The sequence below is a fragment of the Macaca thibetana genome, chromosome 19 (assembly GCF_024542745.1).
Source record: "Macaca thibetana thibetana isolate TM-01 chromosome 19, ASM2454274v1, whole genome shotgun sequence".
NCBI lineage: Eukaryota > Metazoa > Chordata > Mammalia > Primates > Cercopithecidae > Macaca > Macaca thibetana.
The window spans coordinates 22,938,459-22,962,289 of NC_065596.1; the positions used below are offsets into that span (position 1 = coordinate 22,938,459).

The 23,831-nt window shown below is 53.5% G+C and overlaps 2 protein-coding genes and 1 pseudogene across 9 annotated transcripts in view; all 3 read right to left on the minus strand.

The window, feature by feature from the left end:
• Positions 1-751, minus strand: LOC126942800 (uncharacterized; annotated as a pseudogene). The gene has a single exon (XR_007721613.1). The product of XR_007721613.1 is annotated as an uncharacterized LOC126942800 (transcript).
• On the minus strand, positions 1-22,933 carry PWWP3A (PWWP domain containing 3A, DNA repair factor). 7 transcript variants are annotated; one of them, XM_050770233.1, is made up of 14 exons: positions 22,879-22,933; positions 21,386-21,511; positions 20,743-20,828; positions 19,472-19,542; positions 16,921-17,811; positions 15,699-15,800; positions 13,488-13,558; positions 11,677-11,753; positions 10,850-10,910; positions 8,937-9,012; positions 8,628-8,678; positions 6,888-7,324; positions 4,872-4,960; positions 1-1,898 (listed from the first exon to the last, which is right to left on the minus strand). In XM_050770233.1, the coding sequence occupies exons 2-14, from the start codon at positions 21,443-21,445 to the stop codon at positions 1,841-1,843; spliced, it is 2,130 nt and encodes a 709-aa protein (XP_050626190.1). In that variant the 5' UTR covers positions 21,446-21,511; positions 22,879-22,933; the 3' UTR covers positions 1-1,840. The 7 variants fall into 7 exon arrangements, 5 of the variants coding, with proteins under 5 accessions (XP_050626190.1, XP_050626191.1, XP_050626194.1 ...); XM_050770234.1 differs by having other exon boundaries at positions 22,764-22,925; XM_050770236.1 differs by lacking the exon at positions 1-1,898 and having other exon boundaries at positions 2,917-4,960.
• Positions 1-23,831, minus strand: part of NDUFS7 (NADH:ubiquinone oxidoreductase core subunit S7) — a 53,448-nt gene that overhangs the window by 21,075 nt on the left and 8,542 nt on the right. The window lies entirely within an intron of this gene.

Consider the following 23,831-nt stretch of genomic DNA (forward strand, 5'->3'; position numbering starts at 1 on the left):
GTCTGGGAGGTGTTTAATTCCACCTCAAACAACTTGGCAAGGTCAGCAGAGAAACAAATGGATAAAACTACTTCACAACAGCAGAAAAATTCCAGCAGGGGGAGGCGTGGTTCCCACAAAACCGTGGTGACATGTCCTACCCTCAGGAACCCACCATGGAGGGCGGCTGGGGGGATTTTCCACGAGACAGCACGAGGCCCATACACGCAATGCTGCTGAGCCCCTCCTCAGGCGGTGGTACTGGCTGCTTCTTGTCCCTGAAAGAGCGACCAGCAGGGGGCCAGGGCCGACGCCCCTGACCCCCGCCTCCTCAGAGGTCTGCCCCACTGCTCCCGACAAGACAGACCCCAGCGTGCGGGCATAGGAGGCAGAGCTGCCAGGCCAGGGCCGGATTTCCTGCTCTCGGATTTGAGCAGAATCAGGTGAAACAAAAGCCAGTGAACACCGAGTCCCAGAGCAGCCGCCCCTTCTGGCACTTCCCGAGTCCCAAGGACCCAATACGAGAGTCCTTGAGGCTTCGTCCTGCTCAGCGCCCTGCACCCCGAGACAATCGTGTTCTGATCTCCTCTCCGGTGGCTGTGGTCAGCTGGGGAGGGCCTGGGGGAAGAGGGTCATGGCCCCTCAAAGTAAGGCCTCCAGCCAGGGCCAGATGCAGCCCACCTAGTGGGGAGAAAGCAGCCCCCAGGCCACCGGGCCCTGGAACCCTGGGAAGTTCACCAGCACTGCCGTCCAGGCGCAGCCGGGAGAGCATCGGCTGAGAATGGACCCTTCATCGTCTGTGGCTTTGCTCTTAACAGCACATGGGACCCTGCTGGAGCCTGGCTGAGCCCCACCGAGTCACAGCCTTCAACAACCTGCAGACCCGGCACCGCCCGGCACTATGCTGTGGACCAGAGCCGACCTAGCAGCCACAGCCTGGAAGCCGTTTCTCCAGACAGGAGCGCAGTTGGGCTTCCATACAAAGGCTGCACTTCCGCGATGGTGGGGCACAGGACAAGGCCTTCTTCTCACTCGACCCCAGGGCTCCCACAGTGACCCTGACTGCTGCGGCCAGCACAGCCATCCAGGCCGATGACCACGGTGACTGGCCATGCAGTGACGACACAACGCAGGAAAACTCACTCAGGCCAGGCGGACGGGCGGGGGAGGTGGAGGTGGTCCAGCCCACAGCAGCCAGGGCATGTGGCTGTGCGCTGTGGTCCACTCACCCACAGTGCGGAGCACAGAGGCCCCTGGAAAGGTGCGTGTCCCGCTCCTCTCCCTGCAGCCACAGCAAACACGACACAGAGCAGCGGCTCGTCTCAGCTCCCGCCTCTAACGAAGGCTGTTTCCTCACAGCTGCAAAGCACACTGAGTGGCAGAGCAAATTCTGGAACTGTCGCAGGCAGAAACCACACGAGGGGGAAACAGACAAAACGACAAACCCGGAAGAACTATTCCCGCTTCCGAAGCTCCATCATCACGGCAGATGCTTAAAACCTCCCGTTTAATATCAGATGCCACAGACAAGATCAATGTGTACGTCGGGAGAAACCATAGCACAGTCACGAGTACTGACGCACAGTGAACACGCTTCTGTCCTTTCAAAAGCCTTTCCGGAACGGTGTCTTGAAAAAAATGCCAAAAATAAAATGAAAAAAAATTGCCAGGGAAAGAGAACTGGCTTTCAATGTTAACAAAATGGGTTCTCCAGAAGTATGGAAATCAGGACAGCCATGCAGAATGCACAGACAGGCCCAAACGCAAATGTGCCCCTGAGCCCCCCATCTTCAGACACGCTCATGCATACTGGAGGCGCTCCCACCGCCAGGCCCCGCTGACAGCACAGCTGACCGCTCCATCACCAACGGCGCCGTTTCCGCTCTTCAAGGAGCTGGTTGTCAAATATTTCTTTTTCCCTTCAGAAAACAAGAGTCTTCATTTTAGTAATTCATCATTGTGTGTTAAAGAATATGAGAGGGCTGGGTGTGGTCACTCTCCTATCATCCCAGCACTTTGGGAGGCCGAGGCAGGTGGATCACGAGGTCAGGAGTTTGAGACCATTCTGGCTAACACTGTGAAACCCCGTCTCTACTAAAAATACCAAAAACAAAACAAAACAAAACAAAAAACCGGGCGTGGTGGTGCAGTCTGTAATCCCAGCTACTTAGGAGGCTGAGGCAGGAGAGTCGCTTGAACCCGGGAGGCGGAGGTTGCAGTGAGCCAAGATCACACCATTGTACTCCAGCCTGGGTGACAGAGCAAGACTCCATCTCAAAAAAAGAGAAAAAAAAAAAGAACATGACAGAGAGGCTGGGCGCAGTGGCTCATGCCTGTAATCCCAGCACTTTGGGAGGCCAAGGCGGGTGGATCACAAGGTCAGGAGTTCAAGACCAGCCTGGCCTAGATGGTGAAATGCTGCCTCTACTAAAAATACAAAAATTAGCCGGTCGTGGTGGCAGGCACCTGTAATCCCAGCCACTCCGGAGGCTGTGTCAGGACAACCACTTGAACCCAGGGGTTGGGGGTTGCAGAGGTTGCAGTGAGCTGAGATCACACCACTGCACTCCAGCCTGGGTGACAGAGCAAGACTTCGTCTCAAAAAAAAAAAAAAGAAATATATATGTGTGTGTGTGTGTGGGTGTCTGTATGTATATACACATGAGAGGGCAGTTGTTTGATGGGGACAGAGCTGCAGTTTGGAAGGATGAAGTTCTGAGATGAGCAGTGCTGCCGGCTACACAGCAGTATGAATGTACTCACCGCCATCGAACCGGACACTGAAAAAGGGAAGGACGGTAACTTTTATGCTATGTGTAATTTTTTTTTTTGAGACGGAGCCTCGCTCTATTGCCAGGCTGGAATGCGGCAGCACAATCTTGGCTCACTGCAACCTCCACCTCCCTGGTTCAAGTGATTCCCCTGCCTCAGCATCCCGAGTAGCTGGGACTGACTACATGTGCCGCACCACCATGCCTGGCTTTTTTTTTTTTTTTTCCAGTAGAGACAGGGATTCGCCATGTTGGCCAGTATGGTCTCGGACTCCTGACCTCATGATCCACCCGCCTCAGCCTCCCAGAGTGCTGGGATTATGGGCATGAGCAACCACACCTGGCCTTAACAATGTTTTAAAATAATATTTATTTTTAGAGACAGGGTGTTGCTCCGTCACCCAGGCTAGGATGCAGTGGCATGACGGCTCGCTGCAGCCTCAAACTCCTGGGCTCAAGGGATCCTCCCACCTTAGCCTCTCAAAGTGCTGGGATTACAGACATGAGCCACTGTGACTGGCTAAAAATAATTTTTTACGAAAGAGTATGAGATGCCAAATTGTCCTTACTAAATGACCTCCCTGTAAAGGAAAATTATAACAATTGCTTAGCTAGCAACCCCTCCCAGGAACAGGGCTGCCCCGGATCAAAAGAGATCAACAAGGGCTGCTGGCTCTGACGTGTGCCCCAGCAGACCTGGAAACAGGGGAGAGCACGCCAGCGGCAGTGCCGAGAAAGGCAGGTGTGAGAAGGACAGCCTTGGGAAGAGTGCAGAGCGGCTCATGGTGCAACTCTAAAAGGACAAGAGAGCCTGGGAAACGCCGTGCAGGGGGCGGGGACTGGGTCCCAGGACACCCAGTGTGTGACCCAAGCCTCCACTGAGGCCAAAGGTCAAATGCGATGCTGCTCACTGGCCTTACTTTGACCACGTCCCCGGCACGATAAAATCACGGCCTGTGTATTCAACCCAACCAACTTCGCCATCACAGCACCTGCACCGTTTCTCGCAGTTGGCTGGAGGTTTTGATGGTAACTAGAAGCCGTGATGAACTCCTAATGGGTACTGATGTCGGCAACCCAGACTCAGAAAAAAAAATCAGGAGGATGGAAGATTTCCACAGATGGGAGTGGAGCGGTGAAGAGGCTTCTGAGACGGAGGCAGAGGACAAACCCGGAGGCTGAGTCCAGGTGTGCTGGCTCTGACCTTACTTCCCCGGACCTCACTGATTCTTACGGCAAGCTTGACGAGGGGACCATGAAGATCCAGCAGGAAAACAGCCCGTGTCTGCATCCAAAGACCTTTCCCGTTTTGGTAAAGCCAGCTGGACCAACACTCCCTAAACAAGGCCAAATTCCACCTTTGGGCAGCTCTGCGGGGCTGGCCTGCCAAAGCCACCGAGGCCCCACACCTCCTCCTCCCTGACCTCTCCAGCAGCCCCTCCTGCCCTGCCCAGGGAGGACATGGGGCTGGTGAGGGAGTTCAGCATCTTCACCACGAGTCTCCTGTGACTGTGGGACCGGGAGACGTCGGTGGCCGCGCAAGTCGCCCTGGCCAGAGACCCTGTCCTTGACTCTAGTTGAGTCTTCAGCCTGTCACTGAACCGTGGGCCCCGCCTGGCTCCCAGCAAGGCCTGGCCGCATGCCCAGAGACAGGATTAGGCGCTCTGGGGGCCAAACATCCAAGGGCAGCTAAGCACACGGATGTGAGAGAAACATCTTGATCACAGCATTCTTCTGGCTGCTGGAAAGCACCGGGCCCTGCTGCTGCTTAATCTCGCCGTACTTCTCACACAGCCATGGGGCTGCGGAAAGAGGGGAGGAAAGTTCAAAAAGCAAACATCAACCCTTGCAAAAAGAGATTAAGAACAGACGTGGCCCAGGCACGCGCCCGTGGCACCGTGCTGCCCACAGCGACCAGCTGGGGAGACCCGGGCCCAGCCTTCCTGGAGGGCAGGAGTGATCCGCAGGGCGGGTTCAGCATGTGTAACCAGCTCACCGCCCAGCACCTGGACCACCTCGTGAGGGGGAGGGGCTGTGGCACCTGGAGCCAAACTGCCTGTAGAAACACAACCTGCAAGGCAGAGATGCTAGTGGCTGGAGAGAGCGCCGGGAGCAGCCTACCGGTAGCTCAGCGAAGGCCCCTTGATGTACTTCTCCTCGGCCGTCTTGTAGTCCACCTCGTCCACTGCAGAGATCGCACAGATGATAGCCTGTGAGAGGGCACGAGGCTCAGCAGCAGCCGGCACTGCCCAACCGGCCCCATGTGGCCCGCAGCTGAGAAGGCCTCAGGAAGCCCAAGTCACCAGGTTCCGCCCTCCAGACAAGGTCTGGCTCATGATTCAGAAGGTACGAACCTAGTCCATGAACCCCTGCTTGTAATGATGTTTCTTAATTAAATCAGTGTTATCTTTTGGACTAGAAACAATAGCTCAGATCACTAAAAGCACAGAATAAAAGGCAAGACCCAAACTCACAAGTGCATTTCTGAAAAATTTTAAGTTTTTGTTGTTGTTGTTGTTTTTTCTGGGACAGTCTTGCCCTGTCACCCAGGTTGGAGTGCAGTGGCACAATCTCAGCTCACTGCAACCTCCGCCTCCCAGGTTCAAGTGATTCTCCTGCCTCAGCCTCCCGAGTAGCTGGGATTATAGGCACGTGCCACCACGCCCGGCTAATTTTTGTACTTTTAGTAGAAACGGGGTTTCACCATATTGGCCAGGCTGGTCTCAAGCTCCTGGCCTCATGATCCACCTGCCTCGGCCTCCCAAAGTGCTGGAATTACAGACATGAGCCACCACGCCCGGCCTTAAGTTTATTGTCAAAAAAAAAAAAAAAAGGAATATCCTGAATACACAATACATACCTGACACTAAGGAATCATCCCTATGTTTTAGTATTATGATTATGGTAAACACATTTTTAACAGAGTCCATTTGGTTCAGAGCAGAGTCTCTCCCACTCGGCCCTGTGGACATTGGGGCCAGACTGTTCTCTGGGGTGGGGCCGTCCTGGGCACTGCAGGGTGCTGAGCAGCAGCCCTGCCCCAACCCACTCCATGCCAGAAGCACTCCTAGCTGTGACAAGCACAAATGTCCCCAGACACTGCCAGTGTCCCCCAGGGGGCAGAATCACTTTACACACTAAAGTATTTATGGGTTAAAAAAAAAAAAAAGTGGCCGGGCACGGTGGCTCACGCCTGTAATCCCAGCACTTTGGGAGGCCAAGGCGGGTGAATCATGAGGTCAGGAGATCGAGACCATCCCGGCTAACACGGTGAAACCCCGTCTCTACTAAAAATACAAAAATTAGCCAGGCGTGGTGGTAGGCGCCTGTACTGTAGTCTCAGCTACTCGGGAGGCTGAGGCAGGAGAATGGCATGAACCCAGGAGGTGGAGCTTGCAGTGAGCCAAGATCGCGCCACTGCACTCCAGCCTGGGTGACAGAGCAAGACTCTTTCTCCAAAAAAAAAAAAAAAAAAAAAAAGCTTGAGGGTTTTTATGCTCCAAAATAATTCCAGGCAGCTTGTGGGCACATTATGAGTTCATTATGTTATTTTCTTTTGGGGTCTATTTGAAAATTCCCATAGTTATGAATAGTTTTGAGTATGTTTTTCTCCCACAGATGTACACATATGCCCAGCAATGTCCTCTCTGAAATTTCAGATACAAACTTCAAAATAATCTGTATTTGCTCCTCACCAAGCACCAAATCCGCAGCTGAAGTTCAAAATCACAGACAGTCTAATTTCTGTTTTATTTAACTTACCATGGGTTTATCAGAGTATCAGATGCATAACCGACTCACAATTTTTCAACTTACAATGGGTTTACCTGGGTACTAAATGCGATTCTGACTTGGGAATTTCCAACTCACCGTGGGTTTCCTAGGACTGACCCACCGAGGCCGGGGAGCATCTGTTTGCCCACGGTGGGGAGGGAGTTCGCACCCCCTGGTGCTGACAGCTTAGGACAGCTTCCAAGCGGCTCTGTCTCTGCACAGGGGTCAAGTGCACGCGCTCACATTTCCCAGCACTGATGGGACGTAAACACACGAGGCCTCCGCAGCCTCCTCGTGCAGAGTGTTGGAAAATCCCAGCATAGGCTCCTCCCTGCCCACACGACACACCAGTCTGCGGCTCACCTCGGGCAGAAGCACGTCCAGAATGAACCGGATCCGGTCACCGTTGGTGCGCCGGAGCACCTTGGCGCCCACCTCCTGGTAGACGCCCTGCAAGTACTTCACCACCAGGTCCAGCTGCCCCTCGTCCTCCAGGTAGGTCTCCACGCAGGTCACGTACTGGCTGGAGCTCAGGAAGGTCTGCAGCCAGCGAGACGGCTTCCTGCTCTTCAGGATGGCCCGCAGGTGGCTCTCCGCGCCCTTGGCCTTCACGATGTACTCCACCAGCTTCTGGTTGGCCCGGTCCCGGGCGGCCCGCGAGCGGTCGGGGAGCACTTTCCGGCAGGGCTGCCTCTGCCCCAGGGGGCGCCCCACCACAGGCTCCTCAGGGCTCCCCTTGCTCAGTTGAGGAAACCTGGTCCCCGGGGCGTCCTGCTGGATGGATTTTCGGACAGGAGAGCCTGCAAAGGAAGCGCCTGTCACGGGACCAGTGCGTGGGCTGCCTTCCTCGGGCGGAATGGGTCAGGGCCGATGAAGGTTGCGACACGGCAGGGGTGAGGGCAGACCCTAGCGCTCGAGCTCCGTGTCAGCATAGGAGTGGAGTGTTCCTGCTCCTAAAGACACTTCCTCTGCTGGGACCCCTGGCCTTTCTCCCCTCACTGGGCCCTGCAACCAGGTTTAACCCTTAGAGCAGAGCAAAGTGGCTACCCGTGTAGCACTGCCCAAGAAGAATCAATTCAGCCACGTCCACTCCTCTACCAACTGGGAGGCATGGAAAACCCCACTACTGTCGATAACGGAAAATGCTGGATCGACAATGAAGTGGTGGCCAAACATCCTGGTGTCCGTGACACTTTTTTTTTTTTTCTTTTTTGAGACGGAGTCTCGCTCTGTCACCCGGGCTGGAGTGCAGTGGCCGGATCTCAGCTCACTGCAAGCTCTGCCTCCCGGGTTCACGCCGTTCTCCTGCCTCAGCCTCCCGAGTAGCTGGGACCACACGCGCCCGCCACCTCGCCCGGCTAGTTTTTCTGTATTTTTTTTAGTAGAGACGGGGTTTCACCAGGTTAGCCAGGATGGTCTCGATCTCCTGACCTCGTGATCCGCCCGTCTCGGCCTCCCAAAGTGCTGGGATTACAGGCTTGAGCCACCGCACCCGGCCGACGACACGTTCTTTTTTGAGACAAGGTCTTGCTCTGTCACTCAGGCAGGAGTGCAGCAGGGCAGACACACAGGTCACCACCGCCTTGAACTCTCAGGCTGAAGTCATTCTCCCGCCTCTGCCTCCAAAGTAGCTGGGGTTGCAGGCGCGCATGCCACATGCCTAGCTCATTTTTTTCTATTTTTTTTGTGGAGACAGGGTCTTGCTCTGTTGCCCAGGCTAGTCTTGAATTCCTGGCCTCAAGCAATCCTCTTGCTTCAGCCTCCCAAAGTGCTGAGGTTACAGGTGTGAGCCTCCATACCTGGCCTACATTCCTAACAATAGCTGATGTGTGCAGCCACCAGCCACAGCGGGGACAGGGTGGGTGTGGCCCATGGGACGAGGGCCCCAGGGCAGGCTGGGGAAGCTGTGCCAGTGGACACCAGCAGCCGGAGGTCCCAGGGAGCCTCAGGGGTCAAAACCTCATAGGGGTTGCACAATGCTGTGTGGCTATGGACAGTGCCTTGACCCCAACGTCCCCTTCCACAGCTCTAGACATAGAAGATTGCTTTTTCTAAAGGACTAAAAGGCAGACTACACTTTCCAAGATGTGCCTGTAGACTTACTTATATCAGCCGCGTAATATTCCAGGAAAGAGCCAGCAAAAGACCCGCAGCCTGCAGGGGGTGGAGGGGAGAGAGCACTCTGTAGACTTAAGAGGAGTCCCGGGAAGTGTGTGCCAGGAGCCGGCCCAGTATCTCTGTTTAGGAAATAATCAGGCCAGGCCAGAACCCCAGCCCACCCACAGGGAATGTCCCAGGGCCATGAAAATATGCTCTGCCTCCAGGCAGCTCCAGCCCAACCCCTCCAGGGAGTCTTCAGAGGAGGCCGGATGCCTGCCGCCCGGCTCCACCCCTCCCCAGCACCCTGCATACCTAACCGGACCCTGTAGTCAGTGATGAGGGAGACGCACCAACCAATGGCCTGGTCGAAGTCCACCCTGGCTTGGTTCTACAATGAGACCCGGGCGACAGGCGTCAGTGGGAGGCAGTGCCAAGCACCCCGGGTTCAGAAGCCACACAGAGCCCAGGGACCAGCCAGGTGTCCAGGCTCCCCACCCTCCAGCCCACACCTCTGATCCTCCCTGACAAAGGGGCAGACACCTCAGGCAGGGATCCCCTGGGAAACGGGAAATCCACCAGGCACAGGTCTGGGCCCTGAGCTGCTCAAATGGTGGGCACAGGGGACCCGACGGCTTGGGCCAATCTGAACGCATCAATGGTGGAAACACCTCCCATGTGGCCACTGTGCCACATGACAGGACGTGATGTCCTGGAAATAAGCTGCTCTAACAGCCGTTTTTGTTGGGAGCTGTTGACTGCAGCCAGGCTAGGCCACCACCTGGGCTGCGCTAACAGCACCTGGGCTGGCAGCAGGGTGGGTCCTCAGAAAAGGACACAGCAGCCCCAAAGATGCCACAAAGCCACGACCATCACACAACGACCCAGGGAAGGCTCTGGAGCCGAGGGCCACTGGGGGCACCCATCAGAACACCCCAGGGCCGGGTGGACGCCGCTCTCTGCCGGCCCAGCAGCCCCTGCACTTTCCTAAAGCACGGCCTCCCCAACATCATCCCTCGGAGGCCACAGTGACTGCCACTGAATCCAGTGGGCTTCGGGAGCCCCACACACCTGACTCACGGGCAGACGCAAGTGCACTCTCAGGACCCAGGGTGTTTTATATAAACAGCAGCCCTTCTACATTTAAGGCACGGAGCTTCCTGCTGTCCTCCTCACCCCACACCTTCATCCATTTTGAGAAAGGAACTCAGATCCGGCCAGGCACAGTGGCTCACGCCTGTAATCCCAGCACTTTGAGAGGCCGAGGCAGGCAGATCATAAGGTCAGGAGTTCAAGACCAGCCTGGCCAGTATGATGAAACCCCGTCTCTACTAAAAATACAAAAATTAGCGGGGTGTGGTGGTGCATGCCTGTAGTCCCAGCTACTCGTAAGGCTGAGGCAGCAGAATCGCTTGAACCCAGGAGGCAGAGGTTGCAGTGAGCCAAGATCACACCACTGCACTCCAGCCTAGGCGACAGAATGAGACTCTGTCTCAAAAAAAAAAAAGAAAGAAAGAAAAGAAAGTAACTCAGATCCCTGAGAGTGGAAAAGACCCACCACATTTTCTTTTTTTCCAGAGGAGTAAAAATAACTGCACTGAGTTGACGTGTTGGTCCTGAAAGTCGCTACAACAAAATGAGTATTTCTAGAGGGAAAATAGACATTTCTGAGTTAGACAAACCCCTTGCAGTTCATCGACAGCACGTGATGAAAGCTGGCTGCAGATCCAGGGAGCGGGAAGCCGCTCCGCAGCAAGCTGTCTACCACGTGGTATCAGCCAGGCTCACAGGTGGCACTCAAGGGCCCAAAGGGCTCCCGACGCTGACCTAGGGACGCCCCCGGCTGCAAGGCGCTGGCTACCGAGGCCCCCGTGCCGTGGGGTGGACTGAGACAGTCGGCCGGGGAAGGCGGTGGCCTTGCGCAGGGGCTCTCTGCTGCAGCCTTGCCTGGTGGCCCTGGGCAAACTGTCCTCGCCAGAGTCCCAGCTTCCTTACCTGTAAAGCGGGGAAATGGGGCCACAACTTCCCAGGACAGTCGTGAGAATTTAGTGCAGTGACTGAGCCCGTGATCTAACTCTAACGGCCAGAGTGCAGCCCGGCTCTGTTACTTCCCACAATCATTCACACGCATGCACCGCAGCCAGGATTTCAAGAGCTACACACAGAGGACACATTTACTAATCACAAAGTAAACCATTTAAAGCAAGCACAAACCATAATCCACCTACCAGAAGTGTCTGTTTCTCTTTACAATCAAAGTGCTTTAAACTTTTAAGAGACACTGTGAAACTTGAAGCAGAGAGAGGGAAAAGTTAACAAGAATGAACTTCCTCTAATAAGCTAAAAACCTTTCCCTGCCTGATTAAGATCAGTGGAGGCCGCTGGAGTCCCCGCCAGCCCCAGCTTATTTACGGAAGGTGACCGTTTCCCCAGCTGCCAAGAAGCCCCCAACGCACCATGGTGGGCCCAGTGACTTCAGCAGCACTGACTGGGCCCTGCCAGGCCAGGCCGACTCTGGGGCCTGGGTCTCCACTCCACACCTCCCACCTCTCGGGAGCAGCACAGAAGCACCAGATGACACCGGTTCTGCACGTCTGACTTGGGGATGTGCAGTGCGAAGGTTTTAAAGGCTGCTTTCGGCCGGCTGATCCATCCACGTGTGTTTTCGTCCCATGACTAAGGAACAATCACGTAACCCAGGGGCAATCTCAGGTGGATGCAGGACGCTGTCTGCACACCTGCGTGGACATTTTGCTAGTTTGTGGGAAACAGGGCCACAGGGAGTGTCTGGTTGGGCTGCCTTTCAAAGCCAGCAAATCAGGTTGTGAAAACTGCAGTGTTTGACCAGATCCTTCACACACAGCCTTTGTGTGACTCACCCTTCCCAGCGAGGGAGAGGTCACGAGAAGGACATGCCTCCAATGAGACCCCGCCAGCCCTGCCCAGGCCTGGACTCGTGCCGGCGTCTCCCCTCTGCCCCTGTCCCCACGCCTGCAATGAGAGCGGCCAGCCTGCCACCCGGGCCCACTCACAGAAACCAAGAACAGCGGGTTACCCTTTCCTTTTCGGGTTCATTTGTCCTTCGATGTAGACCACACTTGCTTTCTTATCTCTCTGCCTGACGCTTTTGACCTGTTCGCAAATCCAAGAAAATAAAACGTCAAAAGAGAGACCATGGCTGACATCACATGATACATCTAACAGGCGTTGCCCCAGCTCTGGGGCGCCCTAGCAGAGTCTCCCGTAAGGAGGCGTTAAGAAACGGCCCCACGCTCTGCCACATGCGTCACTTCAACGCTTTCCCAGCAGAGCAGAATCAGCCAGTTTTGTTTGGGTTTTTGAATAAAAAGAGCCACAGCTACCGCTGCCAGCTGCCTCTTTAAATAAGCGTCCTGAGATTCTCCAGCAGCTCGGGGGGCAGGTCTGTCCTCCTCACGCTCTGGGGGAGTGGAGGAAGTGCAGAAAGGCTCGGGAACAAGCCCGGGCCACATGGGGGAGGGGCAGGGACTGCGCCCGCGCTGCCACCTCCCCCCAGCCTCCCCAGTCCTGGCCTCCCGGGGTCACCGTGAGAAGGCAGCGACGAGCGCCAGCGACCAGCGCCTCCGGTGGCCCTTCCACCCTGCACTCTCAGGGAGGCTGCCTGTTCTTATGCCCCAGGAACCTGTCACATCAGTGACCTGTTAACCCAGCAGGGACCCCAGAAACTGATGAAAACAAGAGAAGACTAGCAAGGTGCGGGAGGGGAAGCCAGTGCCAAGGGAGGGCGGAGGGCCCAGAAGCCCGGCCTCCATCACTGCAGACCAGCAGGCGATAAGAGGAGCCCAACTAGGCCATAAATGTGTTGAACCTCCCCAGCAAACAGCACACAGAGTCAATCCCAGGTTTCCCGGAACCATAATCAGTCACATGCAAGGAGCCTGGGTGACTCGGGTGAGGTCAGTCATTACAGAAACAAAAGCATCTCCGGATTACTGCAAAGCAAGCGCCTTTTGGATTTAAACATCATTGTCTCTTAGGAGGATAAAGGGAAAAAAGGGATAAAATATGAAGAAGAAGTGAAGGCCAGGACAGCACCTGTGCCCAGGACAACAATCAACTAATGACCTGCAACTTCCAGGCCTGCAGAGACGGAAGCAGAGAATCTGCCCCGGCTTGAACGCATCACCCACACCGGGAACTTGGACAGGATTTCAAACTCCTGTTTGTATGCATGCAACCAACCCCACCACAAAATCCAAATTAATGAGCTCTAATGGGGGAAAACGGGGTAAAATGCACAATTAAAATGAGCAAATCACAAATTTTTTTTTCCCTTTTTCTTCCTTCCTGAGATGGAGTCTTGCTCTGTCGCCCAGGCTGGAGTGCAGTGGCACGATCTTGGCTCACTGCAACCTCCAACTCCCGGGTTCAAGCGATTTTCCTGCCTCAGCCTCCCAAGTAGCTGGGATTACAGGCGCACACCACCACGCCAGGCTAATTTTTTTGTATTTTTAGCAGAGACACGGTTTCACTGTGTTGGCCAGGCTGGTCTCAAACTCCTGACCTCAGGTGATCCACCCACCTCGGCCTCTCAAAGTGCTGGGATGACAGGCGTGAACCACTGCACCCGGCCACAAATATTTTTTTCGAGCAGGTCTTTCTAAGCCTGCTTGGTGAAAATCTGCCCTATAAACTTAACACCATTTCTTAATTTAGGTACAGGCATCTCTTGAAGTCTTTTGTATAAACCCACCAACTTTTCCCAGGAATAACAAAATAATGAAAACATTTATCCAGGTCAAATTATCAAGAACTGAAGATGGGTGGAATAAAAATTCATGAAATTTAAATAACTACATCTTAGAAGACGGAGGAAGCTGTTCTTACCACTGCTGGCCAGAAGGGGTATTTTTTATATTTAAGCCAGACTAGCATTCCTACTTCAAACGAACGTGGTTCTAGAATTAAAGAAAAAAGAAAAACAAAAAAAAGAATAGACAAGTCAAATCCATATCAAGCACGGGATGTAACAGCCTGAGAAAACACAGTTAGCGCAATATTGTTGAAACCTGACTTTATGTCATTCGCTTAAAAGATGAGGAGAATGTGAAAGGCAGATTCACATTCCCCACACTACTGGAGTCTAACCAGCGTCAATGACACAGTAAAACCACAGCAGCTGAGTGTGGGGCTGCACCAGGTTCTCAGCTGTGACACACGCACCCTCGGGACGGGAGCGGCGCATGATGGGCGGCAGGGGCTCTGTCCTACGTGTGCACGACTTCCATAAGTCTAAAATAACTCCACAGGGAGGCACTTTTAAAGAGAGTGTGGCACAAAACAGAAGTGAGATAATGGTACGCGAAGAAGACCCAAACACAAGGACTGAGATTCTAAAGAGGATTCTGAGAAACTACAGTCAAAAATGGGAAAATTATTTAAATCATAACCAGAAAACTATGTAAGAATGAATTATTTTCAATGCCAAAAAAGGGCGAATTATTTAAAATTTTAAAACTAAAATATCAGAAAAACTACTGGAAACAGTCTGTCGTTAGACACACAGCCTGTGTCTGACCGCACTGTGGAAGGTGGAAGGAAGTGCCGTGGTACACGAACACAGACCAAAACCCAAAGGCCTGTAAAGTAGCCGTTACATGACCAGAGGAGAAGGGAGGCTCACAGGGGTGAGTGCCTGCCGTGAACGTGCACAGCTCGTTTCCCCGGTGAGGGGCATTTCATCTTTAAGAGAAACTTCCAGGCCCACGTGGACAAGCAACCAATTCAAAGGCTGGTCAGGGAACCCTCAGAAAGATGCCCAGCCTGACAGGTAGGAAACAAAACCAAACGGGAGCAACACCCAGTTCCCACTGCAGGCAGAAGGCAGGCAGCACCAGGCTCGACGACGTCCCGGTGAGCCGACCCCAGTGGGGCAGCGTGGTCGGAAGGGGCCCTTCCCAAGGGCACTGTGTTCTTTCTGTGTGCGAACTGATCCTGCAGAAATGATTTCCTGGAAGTCCCGATGGGTGCCCCACGGCACCTGCGGTCCTGGGACCACCCAGACGGGCACCCAATGGATGGGCAGGGTTTGGTGAGTGGTGACTGCTCACTCCAGAGGAAAAGGGTCAGAAGAGCATGTGGAAAACTGTTAAAAAGTCTGACCATTAGCATTAGACAAAAAAAGGGAAAATGTGAAACTGCAATGAAGCCCTTTCAATGAGGGAAAAGCACTCAAACAGTGCGGACAAACAACATAACAAGGCCACAGGCACACCAGTGTGCACAGAATGGCGCTCCCAGGGCTGCACAGGCACCAGCTTCCTGGCCAGGGGGCATCCTGCATCTTACGGATGCTGCCAGTGGGGAAGCCCGGGTAAGAAGCCCCCTCACCTCCCTGTACTATTTTTGCAACATCCTGTGAATCTGTAATTATTTTGAAACTGTAAGGTTAAAGAAAAGAAAAACAAGACTCGGCTCAGAGGAACGTTCATGGCGAGTCTGAAGTGGGGCTGGTTCTCATGACTCGGTTCGCAAGGCTGACTTTCTGTCCACGGCTGGCTCAGACCTTCGGGTCTCTCGCTTCTAGTCCCTTCCACGCAGATGCTCAGCAGCACCTAAGGCAGGTTTTCCTCTCGTGCAGCAGCTACTTACAGGAGGGGTGCGGGAGCAGTTCCCCCTTGGGCTGAAGACCCTGCCTCCCAGGACAGCCCCCGAAATGCAATCATGGAAGCCGCCAGACAGTATGTGGCCACACCCAAGCGATGGCAACACAGCCCCTCAGCTCACTGGGCCGTCCCTCATTCTCAGCGAGGGGACAGGAGGACAAGGGCTTGAGGTGACAGGAGTAATGCTCTAACAGGGAGGGCTGGGCCATCTCTTCCCAGGAGTCCCTCTTCCCTTTGTGTAGGTTAGTCTTCAGATAGAGGACTGAAAATGTGGCACTTCTGAAGGTCCCTTCCAGGTCTCGGTTCAGTGGGAGAGAAATGAACTCGCAGGGGACCTTTCGTGGAGGATGTGGGGTCCGATCTCAGAGCCCCGCCGCCACTGCCTTTGAGTGCACCGTTAGGACTGTAGGCGCACCCCGTGGTCATTTCTTACCATGGTATAAAAGGACTCTTGGTGGCTCCTCGTCTTCCTCGTCTTCCTCCAGGACAGAACGCACGGAATTAGGCCCCATGGATGCTTCGGAAGACTGGCAGTCTGCCAACAACGTGATATTAGACTTTCATTGTCATTGTATTATCTTGATGACTCATCCCAAGAAAACACTTCATGACACATGACCACTGATGCATAAAGAAAAGGTTCTGTGCTACACACAACTCCACACTGCCAGATTCAAATACAGTGTGCTTCTATTAAACTACATTTTAAAGAAAAACGCAAGAGGGAGGGAGGGAGGGAGAGAGGCCTGCGGTGAAGGGAAGGCGGGCCTTAAGCAGCAGCCTCCTCGGCCACAGAAGCTGTGAGCACTCTGGGTGGGAATCCCTTTTGTCCCGGCCCCGCTGCCCCTTCACATCTGAAGCGCTCAGTGGATACGCAGGGAGGGGGCCAGGACAGGAGCTGACTATGGAACAGGGCAGGGGTGCGGAGATGCAGGAAGGGGCCAGGACAGGAGCTGACTATGGAGCAGGGCAGGGGTGCGGTCACTTTGTCTTCAGAGCGTGGCAACCTCAACATCTAAGGAGATGACGGCCTCAGGAAAGAAGTTCAGAGTAAAGACTGAAATATCTCCGCAGTAAGTTTGTAGCGAGTAGATTTCCAGACATTTGATCATGCCCTAATTAAGATTTCTGAAATAGCATTTCAAAAATAAGAGATGCTACAATGTTAAAGGGAAAAAAGTCACAGGGCTTGCCTGCAACCACACAAAAATATATCTGCACAAGAATTCTTAAAAAGTCAGGAGTCTTGAGTGAGTGAATCACTTTTGAGATTCCTGCCCAATTTAATGGGAACACATTATTGCTTCTGTAAAAGAGTTAATCCTCAGGGGTGCAGCCGGAGCTGCAGCCTCAGCACAGCCACAATGCTCCCAGCCCTGTCGCAGACAATCGTGGCCTGCCGCCCCTCCATGGGCTCCCCACTCACTCAACTCGCTTTCCTTCTAAACAAAAATAAGAAGACAAATATTTAGAAGTTGAAGCAATTATAGCCCAGTGGAGAGACAAAAAGGAATGAGGAACTCTCTGCTCTAAGTCTATTTTGGAAACGATCTCATTAAGATCTGGTCAAAAACACCCACGAGCCTGGCTCCGTCTAGCTACGGAGCGGCAGGACTCCACCCTCCACACTCTCCGCCTCCACGAGAAACTTTTACCTTCCTCCAGCTTCTGGGAATCCGGGCAAGGAGGACGTCTGGTTTCATCCACGGAGGCGTGGGAGGGAGGCGGGCCGAGCCTGGTGGTGCTGCGCAGGGTCATAGACTCTCTGGGCCCCGGGCCGGGGGCTGGTGCATCTCCTGCTGCCCTGGGCTCCAGCTGTGCGGCAGGCGGCCTCTGGCTGCCATCCAGGCGCAGCCTCTTCTTCGCAGGGCGTTCTCTGGGCTCTGAGCAGGCTGAGGGCTCAGGGGCTGGGAGCACAGTGAGGCTGCCCAACGGCAGACCGGGGTCGCGTCCCTCAGCGTTGGCACAGGGATCGTCCTCCCTGACCCCGGAAGGCGAGGACGGGGCTGCCCAGCTGCCTCCCTTGCTCCCCATGTCTCTCTCCGCGTCGCCCTCTGAAAGGGAAGATCCATTCCGGCACAAGCTAGACTTCTGCACTGAGTTTCTTCCCCTCTTACTTGCAAGAGTCCAATTTTTGCGGTGGATTCTGGACCTGCTCTCATCCTGAGCACCACCTCCAGCTGAGAGGACCGACAGGCCTCTTGGGTTTTCACTTTTCCTGAGCCCCTTCTTGTGGTCCGCTTTACACTCGGGGTCCTTTTCACAAGTGAACGAACTTGACAGGCTTTGTTGCACGCATTGCCTCCTCCTGTGAGGTCCGGAACTGCCCAACACATCTCCACGGGGAATAGATGAGAAGTTGGAATCACAGGGCGAGGAAACGTGTTCAGTGGGCTTCTCTCGCAGAGACTGGTCGGCTCTGCCTGTCCCTGGGGAGCTTTCTTGACTCCAAATGGGCCCCTCGCTCAGAACATCCAGAGCCACGCGAAGTGACCGTCTGTAGGCCAGTTCTTCCAGGGGTGCCGCAGGAACCTCACTCTGCGAGGCTGCAAGGACCGAACATACACAATACTGGTTACGTTCACTGGGCAGGCACTGCGGTCACGCCATCACTTTAAAAGCCTGCTTGTCTCATTCTGACGGCTAGTTTCATACCTAAATCACTGAAGGGGAGGACTAACATTTCTCACCTACATTTTCCCAGAAAGGGGATGAGGCTACAGAACAACAGCTATTCATTCCAGGATTCGAGGCTTCATTTTTTTAAAAACCAAATTTACTGACCTTAACCTGATTGGCTAAAAAGATAAATTCCTCCAAGTTACAAAACAATACTGTGAGCAAAATGTATTCAAATGTTTTGCAAATCCTCTCTCAGCCTTACAATTTCAAATTCAATCAGGGTCAATAAAAACCAATGCCAACTAAATAACTCTGCTGGCAACATATTCTTGGTTGGTGCGAGGGTTGGTGGTAGCAAGGAACAGGAGATTTAAAAGGCTCATTGTGGGCTGGTAAATTTTCAATACTTCTTTGCAAGGGCATTTCAAAGCCAGCAAAGAGCATCGTGGGCCTCTGGTTTCCAACCCAACCTCCCTGCTGCAGTACTTTTATTTATTCATTCCGACATACAGATACAGCGCTATTTATTTGAACAAGATGATAGATGTAATATCACAACTCAGCGGGCGTAATGCCTCAATCAAAACAGTATTTTCCCCGTTGAATATTAAAGGCACCCATAGACAACCAGCCCCCCAACACAATCTGCGCCAACAAGGACGACGCCATCCGAGATGACGGTCAGCCCTGCCTAAGTGATGCAGAGATGGAGCCTGGTTTAAACAAGAGCTGTTTTTCGGAAAACACAGGAAAACAGAGTTGATTTTATAAACATCATTGAAGGAATTCCGGTCCATCTTTTCACAAGAGAAACAATTATTTGCAAATGGGATAAACAGTCCCACTTTGAGAAGAGGAGAAGGCAGGCTGGCACGTTGGGTTTGTGGAACTGTGGCTGGGGGGCAGGCAGTCACCAATGCTCCTCACTTGCGTGTGTGCATGAGTCCCTGGCTGGGCTCAGGCAAACCCTTTCTCACCCACAGCGTGCAAAGGAGGTGGGTGCTGACCTGGGAGAAAGCACACCCGGATGGACAGGAAGCCGAGAGCTCCACTTCCGACCTGCCTCGTGCCCACCAAGACAGTGCCTCAAACAATGGGTGCCACCAACCTCAGTGCCAGGCCACCGGTTCTCTCCCCTGGGCTCCGCTCTGGAATTTTAAACACACAACCCACTGCTTCTCAAACCTTGGGCTGAGACCAGACTGGCCAGGCAGCAACAGAACCACGGGAAGTCTTACTATAGGAAGAGGAAAGGAAAAAGGAGAACATCCCCCCTCAAGGCAGCAAAGTCCTTCCTCGTCTTGTGTACTGGAGGCCACGGAGGTAATGAGATGACCTTGATGCTCACCACTGACCATTCTGGGCGTCAAGAATAGGAGTGATTCTAGGGGCAAATTCTGGAAAGGTTTAAGAAAGCAGATCCATTTTTCCTTCTCCTTCAGCTCAGGGGATTCGCGTTCCCTTGTATGAAGAAAAACATGGTGAACAGGGTGAATTTTTACCCAGAAACCTGAGCCTTCACATTCTCCCAAACGACCTCTTATTTTATGAAAACCTAATGGCCGCTTAGAAATCCGCTCTTACCTAACGAGGAGGCAATGGCTTCAATTTGAGACTTCTCTAGGATCTCAACTTCGGTGCTTTTCACCTTAATCCTGCAGAGACAGAACTGGCGTTATACACCACCAGCCAACGCCGCCAAGATATTTTCAAACATGTTTTCCTTTAGATAACAAAAGAATTAATTTCATTTTCCTCCTCAACCTTCTACTTAAACCAAAAGTCACAGCCAACTAGGAATTCATCTGCCTGAGGTTAGAGGCAGCAAGAACCCTGGTGAATGTTTTGGTGTTTTTTTTTTTTTTTTTTTTTTTTTGATCCCCCTTTTAAGACAGAAAAGGTTGGCTGGATTTAAAAGAAAAAATGAATTCAAATTGTGACTTTTATGAGGCAAATCCTACTTTCAACTGCACAAATAACTCCTTTGTTAGATTTTCAGAGTAGATGGTAATGTCACTAAAAGCTGTTTACAGCCCAGCAGGTGCGTTTTAGTTTAAAAGGATGTGCTTTCCTTTTAAACTCGAGTATTCAATTACCTTCCCAGCCGCAGGGAAGTGTGAGCTGGGGACCAAGCGTGCGTCCTGAAGACGCAGGCAGGAAAGAGCGGGGCAGGGGGAGCTCCACAAGACCAACGGCGGAGCCAGTGGCTCGGACTACGCAGGGTCAGTCTCCTTGCTCTCTTCAGAACGCGGAATTTTCACGGCAGACGTGCCCTCGCCACAATCACACAGGACTGGGGCGTCGGAATCCCCGTTATTTTAGACAATCTACACCTTCCCAGTGCCTGACACTCACGGAGCAGAACAATGTGCCGCCTGGTAATCAGTTATTTGCCTTTTGAATGTTAAAGACTAATTTAGAGTGACAGGCTCAAAAACCAAATATTTCCAAATTGATGGGCCTGTCACAGAGGTTTCTGAAAAAAGACACACAGATCTCTGGGAAGGAAACATCCCTATTTTTCTGGCATGGTAGTCAAAAAAAAAAAAAAAAAGGAAATATCCCTATTTTAACCACAAATAGGGTCTACCCTGAGTATAATTTACACGTATTCAACGTTTGTACCAATCTCTCCGTAGATCTCACAGAATGCCTCGTTTAGATCTTCAGCTTCCAAACTGACATTAAATCAAAACTAGTTGCTTTCTCGTGAGGTTTTTATGAGCATTAATGAATTACATAAATGATGAATAAGCCCATTAAGAATGGGCTTCAACTGTTTTAGGGTGGTAACGGATTGACGTATCAGAAATCTACACAGGAAAAAACAGTATTAAAAAAACACGACACTTAACTTTTCCTCTAGGGAGAGGATTTGAACATCTAGAAAATACTCCTTTTTTCTCTTATTTTTTGTTGAAGTCTCAGTTCGGGCCAAAACCTATTTTTAAAAAAAAAAGATCCTTGTTATTAAAACAGTTGACATAGTGAGAAACAGTGGCAACATTTAGTACAAATTTAACAGGTAATCCTGAAGGCCTATAACCACGGGATTTCAGATATTTCGTCCAATCCCCATTGTTTCACAGATGGGGAAACTGAGGCATGAGAAGCCAGTGGCAGACAAAGACAACGACCCGGGCTTTTGCACTGCAGCTGAGCACTGTCTACTGAATTGCTGGAAAGCATCCCTGGGCACGACGATAATTTACTATCACAGGGCTGCTTGCCAGATCTTTCCTTGAGTTACAGCCTTACATGCCTTTTTATAGCTGATTCTTTTTTTTTTTTTTAAGTGTGAAAAAAAAAGACATTTCTGGAAGAGTAACCTTGGAAGCACTAGACCAAAACCCCATTAAATGGGGAACGAGAATCAGTGCCAACCGTTCTGGCTCAATTATTTCACTGAAGCAAATCCTAGGTATCTCCTGATAAAGATTTTACTTGTCACCCGAAAGTCATTTCTAATTCCTGAAATTACAGAATAATGGCTGTCACCTTTGCAGGCCATAACCGCTTTTCCCATCGGCAGAGGACATACTTGGCATCCGCCATCATTTACACTCATGTAGCAAGTGGCAATGATTTGGCACAAAGTACTCCCAGGTCTGACGCCGATGTGCCCTGCAACAAAATTTGCACGGTGGTTTATACAACTGTTTGCTTGCGATGTTAACGCAGACACAGCCCTCGGGGGCAAAGGTTAGCTCGGCTTAGCCTCAAGTAGATGGTTCAATTCCACAATCTTGCATTGAGATGCTCAATGCCAAAAAGCAGACTGACAAACAGAAACGACGGGGCTCGGTACCCAGGGAGGCGCCTGCATTTTTTTCACAAATAAAATACAGCACAGTCCCTCCCAAAGGTTCTGTCTAGATTATTTTTAAAAGGCTCCTGAATCAATCGTCTCCGTGCAGAAGGCCTGCCTCCGACCTCGGCAGGAAAGGCATTTTACACAATCAAAGCTCACAACCCTCCCCAATTTGGGGAGTTAAGAGTTGACCACAGCACAAAAAAAATTAAGAGCGGAAAAACGACTGCTCTTTTGGCTGCCATGTCCCTGAAAGGACAGGGACAGCTGCAGACCGTTCACAGCATCAATGGGAAGGGCTGGCTCGGTTGTTGACAGAAATGAAAAGGAGGCTTGGGGTGGGGGTGGAATTCAGCAGCAACGGAGGGGGGCGTCCCCGCAGCAGGGAAGAGGGGGTTCCCTGCAGAGGTGGGGGTGGCATTTCCAGCAACAGAGGAGGGGATCACAGCAGCAGCAGAAGTTGGGGTCCAGGCAGCAGGGACAGGGATTCCACGGCGGAGGGAGGGTTGTGGCTTTCAGGAACGGGGGATTCGGACAGCAGAAGAGGGGGTCACAGCAGAAGCGGGAGGGCTCAGGGAGCAAGGATGAGGGCTCACGGAGGAGGTGGAGCGGAGGGTCCAGGTGGCAAGGATGGGGAATTTCAAGGTTGGGGGGGAATCCAGGAAGGAGATAGGGGTCCAAGCAAGAGATGGGGTTCACGGCAGACGTGATGGGGATCCAAGTAAGGAGATGGGGATCCAGGCAGCAAGGATGGGGGAGGGTGTCCACGCAGGTGACGGGGTCCAGGCAGGAGTGGAGGGGCCCACGGAGGCAGGGACAGGAAAGGGGGTCCAGGCAAAGTGAGGGGCCCACGGAGGCAGGGACGGGAAAGGGGCTCCGGGCAGAGTGGTGGGTCCGTGGCGCCAGGGGCGGGAAAGAAGATCCGGGCAGAGTGGGGGGCCCATGGCGGCGGGGACCGAGCGTCCCAGAGGAGTCTCTAGGCCGGGGCCGCCCCTCCCCCCAGGCCCGGCCTCCTCGCCTCAGCCCCCGCCCGACGGAAGCGAGGAACGCATCCCGCGGGCTCACCGGGCCCCCGGCGTTCCCCAGCGCGGAGCCCCGAGCCCGGGCAAGGAGGCCGCAGCGGCCCCAACAGCGGAGGACCCGCCCGCCAACCGCCGCCGTCCGCGCCGCCCGCGCTCACCGCCTCCGCCGCCGCCGCCGCTCCCCGCGGGGCCGGGGGCGGGGTTTGCCTCGCGGCGGCGCCAAGCTCCGCCCTCTTCTCCCCGCCGCCCAATGGGACGCGCGCACTCCCAAGCAGCGCAGGCCCCGCCCTCTCCTGCGTCACGGCCGCGCGCTGGCCCCGCCCCTTCCGCCGCGCGTCGCCTCCGTTTTCCCTCGAGTCGTGCCTGAGGAAAGCGGTTGGGGGGGGCACGTGTGACCGCTGCCGGGCGCCGCCCTCCCGCGCTCCCGGCCCTTTGTCCTCCAGTCAGACTCCGGACGCCGCCCTCGCGGGTCTCGGTGGGAAAAGAGGCTACCCCGCCCGTGACGACCCCTGAGAGAACCTTCCAGAACTTTCGAGAATCTTCCAGGTCCTGAGGCACCTCCCAGCCTGGGAGCTGCGCGTTACGGACCCGATTCCTACCGATGTCCACCGATGCCAAAGCCGAGGCGGCCCGGCGTCCCCACAAAGGCGTCATACGCTTCTGAACTAGAGGAGGCCCAGCCTCGGGAGGGTCCCAAGACCCCGGGGGGGCGCCAGAAACAGCCGCGGGTGGCGGGAGCACCGGAGCAGTCGCTGCGTCAGTGTCAGGCGTCTCCCTGAGCTGTTTTTGTTTGTTTTTTTGTTTTTTTATTTTTTTTGAGGAGTCTCGCTCTGTCACCCAGGCTGGACTGCAGTGGCGCGATCTCAGCTCACTGCAGCCGCCTCCTGCTGGGATTACAGGTGTGCGCCACTCCGCCCGGCTAATTTTTGTATTTTTAGTAGAGAATACTAAATGTTGATCAGGCTGGTCTGGAGCTCCTGCTCTCAGGTGATCCGCCTGCCTCGGCCTCCCAAAGTGTTGGGGTTACAGGCCTGAGCCACCTCGCGGCTCCCACAGGTGTTTAAAAGCACAAGGAGGCCAAGTTGGCGGATCCCTTAAGCCCAAAGATTCG

What these genes read in the sequence shown, in the direction of transcription:
- PWWP3A (XM_050770233.1), bottom strand. Translation starts at nt 21,445, where the DNA reads ATGATGGCGGATGCCAAGTATGTCCTCTGCCGATGGGAAAAGCGGTTA. An exon ending in TTCCCAGAAGCTGGAGGAAG is followed by an intron (nt 15,801 to 16,920) that starts GTAAAAGTTTCT and finishes CGTTGTTGGCAG; the next exon opens with ACTGCCAGTCTTCCGAAGCA. An exon ending in ACCCCTTCTGGCCAGCAGTG is followed by an intron (nt 11,754 to 13,487) that starts GTAAGAACAGCT and finishes ATTTGCGAACAG; the next exon opens with GTCAAAAGCGTCAGGCAGAG.